This window comes from Thermobia domestica, chromosome 5, assembly GCF_964235325.1.
Source record: "Thermobia domestica chromosome 5, izTheDome1.hap1.1, whole genome shotgun sequence".
Lineage (NCBI taxonomy): Eukaryota > Metazoa > Arthropoda > Insecta > Zygentoma > Lepismatidae > Thermobia > Thermobia domestica.
This window is the reverse complement of record NC_137458.1, coordinates 152,203,415-152,213,728: the sequence shown is the minus strand read 5'-3', so window position 1 is coordinate 152,213,728 and position 10,314 is coordinate 152,203,415. Positions and strand designations below refer to the sequence as shown.

At 37.8% G+C, this 10,314-nt stretch overlaps 1 protein-coding gene across 1 annotated transcript in view; it reads left to right on the top strand.

Annotated features, from left to right (window-relative positions):
• The first annotated feature begins 3,721 nt into the window (after nt 1-3,721).
• The window catches only part of LOC145684711 (pancreatic lipase-related protein 2-like), a 67,870-nt gene continuing 61,277 nt past the window's right edge, over nt 3,722-10,314 (top strand). The window contains exon 1 of the mRNA XM_081757088.1: nt 3,722-3,901. Within this exon, the coding sequence (XP_081613214.1) occupies nt 3,859-3,901 (43 nt within the window). The 5' untranslated portion in view covers nt 3,722-3,858. The remainder of the gene's footprint in view (nt 3,902-10,314) is intronic.

The following is a 10,314-nucleotide window of genomic DNA, read 5'->3' as shown; positions in this document are numbered from 1 at the left end:
TCCCGTCTCATGCCTCTTCTCGTTTACGAGACGAGACGAGACGAGACACGAGAAATGTCTCGTCTCGTGGCAACACTAGACCTTTACGATATAAAATGATAAAGTGTTTTTCAGTGAGGAAATTGAAACAGTTCGAAGTGGGGGGAAATTAGTGTGTCCCTAAAATATACTTGTACTAAGAGAGTATTCTTGCAAGTGTTAATTTCTGAACGCATTCCAAAAGAAACTTCTATTTGCAGCAAAATTCCCCCGTACAATATGGAAAAGGTTATGGTTTCTCAGTTCACAGTATTTTTCTCTCAAAAATCTTGAAAAATCAGTTGTTCATAGGATATAAAAGTGCTCAGGTACCCTATGTGAGAGCATCTCCATAAAGTATGCTCATAATTGAAATTTGTGTGATCACTAAAACACCACGTTAAATTTAAGTTACAAATATGCATAATTGCAATTATTATGAATATTTATTCAAAGTACTTTACCTAAAGCAAAGAAGATACTTATTAAAAATTAGGTACAAAGTTGAATAACACAAATAAGCTATTAGCAACACAAGTATACATTGATGCCCATCCTTCATCCAAGAAATAACTAGCTCGTCTATTTCGAGCTTGTATAGCGGTGGGCCATTAACATTGATGAGCAACAAGTTAGATCATGTTTGAGCACTTAGTCTATTTCTAATATCAGTCATCTGTAAATTCAAAAGGGAAAATCCCCGTTCGCACTCTGTCGTGGAAATTGATAATATTTCTACCCGATTTCTGCAACTTCTCATCGACAATCTACTTGTTAAACTTAAGTCTGAAAACGATTTTTCTTGGTCAGGTTTGAAATACTCAGCAAGAAGTATCATCTCTCTATCAGCATACAACATCTTTTCCATATCGACCATGTCAGTTGGCAATGCCGACCCATGTAGAACAAAAACTTCATCTACCACGCCTTTGATAGGGAATCTTGTGAATAAATTATCCATTAAAGTCTGATAAACTGATGATTTCTTATTTGTTTATAAATTAAATCTTTGTAATTACACATGAAGGTTTGATACCATTACCAAGTTCCCTCCCCCGTCTAGAAAGCGAAAGGGAACGAGGTTCCTGGAAAGTGTTGAGAGATGAATGGGAATTTCCCTCCTTCTTCAACTTCATTTACCACACTGCTGTTTGCCATGTGCCAAATTACGATGAATTTCAATTAAATTATCATAGTATAATTATTTCCTTGTTCAATTATCAATTCTTTTCAGTGGAAAAAAGGATGAAATTTCAAAGTTCCAAATCAAAGTAAGTAGACCAACGTAACGGGAGAAAAAGTGTAAAATTTCCCATACAAGTATGCGTACAATCCAAACTTCAAATTTCCGTGTAATTAAGCTTACAGTACAAATTTTATGTCTATTTTTCTCACAAATTTATGGGTTGATTGCCCTGTGCTGTAAGCGCTCCATATAATAAATATAAGCTTCAGCAATTATTATAGCAGAAAGCAATGGATATATGAAGCCAAGCACTGTATTTTTTGTTTCTGATTTTTTTTTCTTAAATAACATCGATCATTTTCGATATTTCTTACAAACCAACTCACTACCAATTTTCCATATATAGAAAATGCCCCTCCCCACATAAAGAGATTTAAAAAAAAATGCTAGGACACATTCTGTTTATTTTTTTAATAAAGAGTTAATACACTGAATTTCAGCTCCGTAAGTTTAACGGCTTGTGAGATACTTAATTTTTTTTTCGCAAAAATTCGGATCCTCACTACCTCCTTAGGATATGCATTATAATAAAAGCAATATAACATCCCAATTTTTATTAAGGCCTAACTATATACCAAAAGTAATTTCATTTGACTTTGCAATTTGACCGTGATGATCAGGCACACATAGTTACATTCAATTTCTTATATAATAATTTATATATTACAGTGATTCAAAAATGTATTTTTCCAGTAGTTAGCTCTAAAATCTCACAGGTCTCGAAAGCCAAGTAGTAGTGTAAGTCCTATTGCATTATTACTATTAAAAATATCAATATCCAAAAGTGCCTGAAGTTCTTTTTTCACTTGGTTAGATTTACTCACCTCAGGTAAGTAGACAGAAACAAGTGGAAAAGGAAGGGAAATGAAGATCTTGAAAGTAAAACGGAGGCAAATTTACCAGTCTTCAGAAGATACTGTCTACATGCAGTGAGCAGAGAGGGTCGATAAATCATACTGAGTCTGTGGGTCGCAGTGGGTCACGGTGGGTGGTGGGTCGCAGTGGGTCATGGTGGGTGGTGGGTCGCAGTGGGTCACTATGGATCACAGTGGGTCACATGCTGTTGACCCACGATCCACTGACCCACTCAGAAAACTTGACCCACTGACCCACTCCATCTCTGGTTTGTGCACGAAGTAATATTAAGGTATTCAAAAACTAATTTGAGCACGCTACCAATCGGTATTGGTGGGTGGTTGGAGCCTAAACTAGATAATCTAGTATTTCACAGTTTGTTTTTTGCATTGTGAAATAGCGATTTTGAATTAGCGATTGAGATCATTTTGGCATCAATCGGCGGAAGTGAAAGGGAGGCTGGAGCCTAAACTATATACCGAATGTCTCGCACTTCTTGTTGTGAACAAACGAAAATTTTGAATGCATAAATGTGCGCAAACGATGCACTAACGGTTGAGACCATTTTGGCAACAATCGGCGTTACTAGGGACTGGTGCCTAAACTGGATATGCCAGTAGTTCATACTTCCTGTTGTGCACAAACGATTGAGACAATTTTGGCACCAATTGGAGAAGTTGGAGCGGGCTGCCTTTTAGACAGCATGTCCAAATTAATTCTTAAATACTTTGAAATTGTTTTGTGCACAAACCTTTGAGACTATTTTGGTGAAATTCGGTTGTGGGGGATGTCTAAACAGACGTCTAGGAGTACACGTTAAACAAAGTTATACCGAAATAGAGCTATCAGTGGCCAAGATAAGCTAGTAGATATGGTACTACTTTCGGCGGGTGCGTTACGAACAGTGGCGTCGATTTCTATATAACTTGGGAAGAAGCGTCGAGATATGTATATTTCGTTGTCAGATATCCAGATCCTAAGAGAACCCAAGTAAACTTGTGGGAGTTCAGGTCCCCGTGGTCTCCTTCGGATCGACACCCGTGCTCATGGACAATCAAGTGAATGGAAACTTATGGGGTAAAAGGAAGTATTTTTTTTTAATGATTATTTAATACGAAACCATTATAAAGCCGAATGGAACTGGAAAATTACCAGTAAAATCTTTTCTTAGACCTAAAGAGATTAAAACTGAAGAATTTAATGCAACATAAGAACGCAGAATCAGAATGGGTTTTAAAAATGCTGCGTAGAATAGTCGTGCTTACCGCCAGCTTCATAATTGGTTAGGCAAACACTGGGTTAGTCGGCATGTCCAAGAGATAAACAGATAAGAAAAGTGGTAATTATAAAATTAGAAAGACAAAATGAGGATACCATTTTTAAAAATCCTGTTTTCTGACCTCAAGACTTGTGGGAGGAATAATAATTTTCTCTCCTTTTTGGCTTCCTTCTTTTTTCTTTTCTTTCTTTGTTTAGTGATACATGCGTGATACTTCGTCAACAGCATATACACTGAATTCTAAGTAGCGTGGCCGCTACGGAAACCGTTCTTCGTTCACGATGGCATTACAGAAAGAGAAAAAGAAAAGGAAGGAAAGAAAACACAAAAATATATGGAAGAGTAACTGGTCTCCGGGGCAAACAATGCTTAATGGACATATGTATCAACTCACTTGACTTGGAAGAGTTCAAGCTTATCGTGTTGTTGTTATGTAGTGACGGTAGCCGGTTTTTCTGACATGTCTTGTCGATTTCTTATCTTCTGGGCAATTTTTGTTTCAGGTAAGACAGTACATACATATTTTGTTTGAATTATTTTGTCACCTGGTAGTGAAAATAACATATGATGTAACAACAAGAACATTATCACTCGTTCGTTGCGACAGTTCATATCCGTCAAGTGTTCCTTATAGCTATACGTCCCATACGTAGTACGGTTATTAGGTTTCTTTCTTGTTTTTAAAGCAGTTTGCTTTACCGAAACTACTTTAGATATTTATAATGTCTTGTCTGTGTGTTCATTCATCCGGGAAACAAAAGATCTCAAGAACTGAATGAATTGATCTCAAGAACCGAACAAAAGATCTCAAGAATTTTGGTCACGATGTAGAGGGTTAAACGTTAGGAATCGAATTTCTTTCGTGGAGGGGTTATATTCAAATCGGAAGTGGTAAGAAAAAAACTTTTCTAGTTTTAACGTTAATCATTATAAAACGAAAACAGTGATAGATAGAAAGAATCCGCCCTTAACTCAGGGGCGGGTCCAGGGGGCGATCGGGGCGATCGCCCCCCCCCCAGAAAAGGAAACTTTCTTATTTTATATATATAAATAAAACCCATCCCAAAGTTTGGAGCCCTTAAAAGTAGCAGTATGACAACCCACCGCCCCCCCCCCAGAATTCGGTCCTGGATCAGCCCCTGCAACTCTCTAATAAAACTGGATGTAATAGAAACATAGTACAGTTCTCGGTTTCAATATTAATCTACAATAAGAGATAGCAGGAAGTGGGTTAAAAAAAAAATTAGCGTTCTAAGAATAGCATCGTCTCTTTAATCCTGTATTCAAATCAATAGTGGCGGAAATCAACCACTTCCAGGTAGGGATGCGCACGAGTCGAGTCGAGTCGAGATTTAAGCCTGTCTCGACTCGTCTCGAGAAAATGTTGTCTCGACTCGAGTCTCGACTCGAAAATATGTTTCTGTCTCGAAATTCGAGTCGAGACGTCTCGAAATTCGAGTCGAGACAAAATGCACGAGTTAAAATATACGCACACATCAGCCAGACCATTATGACTACCTACCTAATTATCAGTATGTCGACCTTTGGAACGGATAACAACGGCGACGTGTCTTGGCATGGACGCAATGATCCTTGGTAGGTCACCGGAGAGAGTTACACCACATATGCACACACAGGTCACCTAATTCCCGTAAATTCCGGGGAGGGGGCGATGCGCCGTGACGTCACGTTCAATCACATTCCAGATGTGTTCGATTGGAGGTCATATCCGGAGAGTCGGGGGACCAGCACATCACTTGGAACTCGCTCCTGTGTTCTTAGAATCACTCCATCACATTCCTGGCCTTGTAACATGGTGCATTATCTTGTCGAAAAATCCTAGTACCGTTGGGAAACATGATCATCATGAAGGGGTGTCCGTAGTCTGCAAGCAGTGTGCGATACGCTTGGCCGTCATGGTGCCTTGCTCGAGCTCCACTAGACACATGGATGCTCACGTGAATGTTCCCCAGATAATAAATGAGCCGCAGCCCGCTTGTCTCCGTCTCGCTGTACAAGTCTCAAGGAGCTGTTCCTTTGGAATACGACGGATTCGAATCCTCTCATCGTCATGATGAATAAGGTATCGGGATTCATCAGACAATGCAACGCTCTGTCACTGTGCCAAGGTCCAGTGGCGATGGTCACGTGTTCATTTCCGTCGTAGTTGCCGATGTCGTGGTGTTAACATTCACACATGAATGGGTCATCGACTGCGGACGTCCATCGTTAGGAGTGTTCGGTGCAATGTATGTTCAGACTAGTGTAGTGAAGGCCTGGGAAAAAACGGAAATTTTGGGTTTAAAAGAACATTTTTTTTACGGTTCTCCCGAGCTTGGAAAGAAACGGAAAATTTGGGTAAAATTGAAATTTTCGAATACTTTATTATATTATGCTTTCAAACTTAAAAGTGTTTTGTATTTACTAGATTTAATTAATATGTTAAATCTAAAACTAACTAACTAACTCTATGGCCTATGGAACCCGGAGGTTCAGTGCCGCGTTCACAAAAGCTCTCCACTGACTTCTATCCTTAGCTAATTGCATCCAGTTTCTACTTTGTATTCCTATCTCTGCGAGATCCATCTTAATATTGTCCTCCCATCTGCGCCTAGGTCTTCCTAATGGTCGTTTTCCTATGGGTCTACCAGTCAAGACTTTGAAAGCGTTTCTACTTTCTTCCATTCTAGCTACATGACCTGCCCACCTAAGCCTCCTAGACTTGACGACCCTAACAATGTTGGGTAAACCGTATAAACTATGTAGTTCCTCGTTATGAAGCTTCCGCCATTCCCCATTCTCGTTCCTCTTGGGTCCGAATATTCTTCTCAGGATCCTGTTCTCAAATACTTTCAGTCTATGTTCTTCCCTCAGAGTAAGCGACCAAGTTTCACAACCATACAGAACAACAGGCATGATTATCGTTTTATATATTTTAAGCTTCAAATTCCTCGACAGAATTCGAATATGTTAAATCAGACATATTTTATAGAGATATGTTCTATGTAAACTTTCCGGAAATTTTGAATCCATTAGAAAAAATAATTTGTTCGGAAATATTAGCAAAAAGAGGAAAATATAGTTTAAAACTATTTTTTGGCCTGATGCTAGTAATCTTAATGCTGTAACATGTCTGCAGCATATACAGTAGGAAGTCGAAAATCCGAACTAATTGGGACCACAGGTAGTTCGCATTTTCTAAAATGACAAAAAATGCCATTTAGGCTTACATATACTGTACGGTATGTTCCTCTATCGATACAGTGGTTATTCAGTACATACAGTAATTACAATACAGTACGAAAGGCCACTTACATTTAATGTTTCTGAAGAACCTGTTCGTACACTAAATTACACTGATCTTGTAAGTCACACTTAAAACTTATAGGCCTAAGATAAAATAAAAATAAAAATATGTATGACAAACAATTACATATGAATGAACTTTTGTAAAAACACTGACTTCACACAACGTCGACGGACACATTATTGTTTGTTTATCGCAAGCGTTAAGACAAAATGTAAAAAGCTTCTAGGGACCGAGTTCGGATTTTTGACGTTCGGATTATCAACGTCCTACTGTATATACAATGTATTTTGCTAATACTTAAAGCAACAGGTTTTAATTCTAATTTTTAGTTTTCTGGTTTCTGGTAAAATCCCTCTTTATTCTTTGTATATTTTTCGAAAAACTCAAAAAGAGAGAGGATTTTATTTACACATCAGAGTTGGCGTGGGTCAATGAAAACTTGACCCATGACCCACTGACCCACCACCCATCACCCACTCTGATCCACGACCCACCATGACCCACTTTGACCCACGACCCACCATGACCTACCACCCACCGTGACCCACTCTGACCCACCACCCACGGTGACCCACTCTGACCCACCATGACCCACCACCCACCATGAACCTCCCTCATCCACTGTGACCTATTCAGACTCACCAAAATCCATCGTCCTCAACTCTGAACACGACACACGGCCTCTTCTGTACTAACTAAAGAGTTTACACTTGTAATAAAACAAGACTGTGAAATTGTCATTAATAGGAGTTTGAATTTCTAGTCAATCCCTCAAGCACCACTCTGTTACAAAAATGTAGATCTGACCTTTACGATATAAAACGGTAAAGTGTTTGTCAGTGAGGAAATTGAAACATTTCGAGGTGGGGGGAAATTAGTGTGTGCCTAAAATATACTTGTACTAAGAGAGTATTCTTGCAAGTGTTAATTTCTGAACGCATTCCAAAAGAAATTTCTATTCGCAGGAAAATACTCCTGTACAATATGGAAAAGGTTATGGTTCCTCAGTTCACAGTATTTTTCTCTCAAAAATCTTGAAAAATCAGTTTTTCATATTTTATAAAGGTGCTCGGGTACCCTATGTGAGAGCATCTCCATAAAGTATGCTCATAATTGTAATTTGTGTAATCACTAAAACACCACGTTAAATTTAAGTTACAAATATGCATAATTGCAATTATTATGAATATTTATTCAAAGTACTTTACCTAAAGCAAAGAAGATACTTATTAAAAATTAGGTACAAAGTTGAATAACATAAATAAGCCATTAATAATACAAGTATACATTTTCTATAACTCGTAATTTTCCACCTTAAAACAAACCTGAAATTGGGTTTATTTCCTGTTGGTAACTTTTTCGTGGTAAATCATCCGCAGTGGAATGATGTCCATCCTTCAGCCAAGAAATAACTAGCTCGTGTACTTTGAGCTTGTCTAGCGGTGGGCCATTAACATTGATGAACAACAAGTTAGACAATGTTTGAGCACTTAGTCTATTTCTAATATCAGTCATCTGTAAATTCAAAAGGGAAAATCCCCGTTCGCACTCTGTCGTGGAAATTGATAATATTTCTACCCGATTTCTGCAACTTCTCATCGACAATCTACTTGTTAAACTTAAGTCTGAAAACGATTTTTCTTGGTCAGGTTTGAAATACTCAGCAAGAAGTATCATCTCTCTATCAGCATACAACATCTTTTCCATATCGACCATGTCAGTTGGCAATGTCGACTCATGGAGAACAGAAACTTCATCTACCACGCCTTCGATAGGGAATCTTGTGAATAAATTATCAATTAAAGCCTGATAAATTGATGATTTCTTATTTGTTTATAAATTAAATCTTTGTAATTACACATGAAGGTTTGATGCTATAACCAAGTTCCCTACCCCGTCTAGATATCAAAAGGGAACGAGGTTCCTGGAAAGTGTTCAGAGGTGAATGGGAATTTCCCCTCCTTCCGTTTCAATTACCACACTGCTGTTTGCCATGCGCCAAATTACGATGAATTTCAATTAAATTATCATAGTATAATTATTTCTTTGTTGAATTATCAATACTTTTCAGTGGAAAAAAGGATGAAATTTGAGTTCCAAATCAAGGTGAGTAGACCAACGTAAAGGGAAAAAAGTGTAAAATTTTCTATACAAGTATGCGTACAATCCAAATTTCAAATTTCCGTGTAATTAAGCTTACAGTACAAATTTTATGCCTATTTTAGTCACAAGTTTTTGGGTTGATTGCCCTGTGCTGTAGGCGCTCCATATAATAAACATAAGCTTCAGCAATTATTATAGTAGAAAGTAATGGATATATGAAGCCAAGCACTGTATTTTTGTTTCTGATTTTTTACTTAAATAACATCGATCATTTTTACAAACCAATTCACTACCAATTTTCCATATATAGAAAGTGCCCCCCCCCCACACACACACATAAAGAAGAATTTGAAAAATGTTAGGGCACATTCTGTTTATTTTCAATAAAGAGTTAATATATTGAATTTCAGCTCCGTAAGTTTAACGGTTTGCGAGATACTCTTTTTTTTTTTTTTCGCAAAAATTCGGATCCTCTCTATCTCTTTAAGATATTATGCATTATAATAAAAGCAATATAATATCCCAGTTTGGATTAAGACCTAACTATATACCAAAAGTAATTTCATTTTGACTTTGCAATTTGACCGTGATGATCAGGCACACATAGTTATACTCAATGTTTTATATAATAATTTATATATTACAGTGATTCAAAAATGTATTTTTCCAGTAGTTAGCTCCTCTAAAAACTCATAGATCTCGAAATCCAAGTAGTAGTTTAAGTGCTATTGCTATTATTACAATTAAAAATATCAATATCCCAAAGTCCTGAAGTTCTTTTTTCACTTGGTTAGATATACTCACCTCAGGTAAGTAGACAGAAACAAGTGGAAAAGGAAGGGAAATGAAAGTCTTGAAAGTAAAATGAAGACAAATTTACCAGTCTTCAGAAGATACTGTCTACAATGCAGTGAGCAGAGAGGGTCGGTAGATCATACTGAGTCGGTGGGTCGCAGTGGGTCATGGTGGGTGGTGGTTGCAGTGGGTCACGGTGGGTGGTGGGTCGCAGTGGGTCAGGGTGGGTGGTGAGTCACCGTGGATCACATGCTGTTGACACACGACCCACTCAGAAAGCTTGACCCACTGACCCACTCCATCTCTGTTACACATACACACATATACCGCACAAGTGAGTGAATTTGAGCAGCAAGAAATATATTAAAGGGTTGAGTATGTGAAACTTACGTTCGTTATTATTACAGACTAGCAGAATACCCGTTCTTCGCACGGGAAGAATACGTTTCATTTTGGACACAAATGGTACAAAACTGTCACCAATGAACTTATGGAGCCCCAAAACTATGAATTCGACATTAATATCCGTAATTTTCAATTATCTTTACATGTCACCATCCCCCCTTAGAGTACTAATGAGATTGAATTTCGATTTAAATGGCCGGAAGTGTCACTGTTCATCTCAGCGACCCCGAAAACTATCGATTCGACACTAATATCGGTCATTTTCAATAATTTTTATATATATCTTCCTCCTCCAAGTTGTAA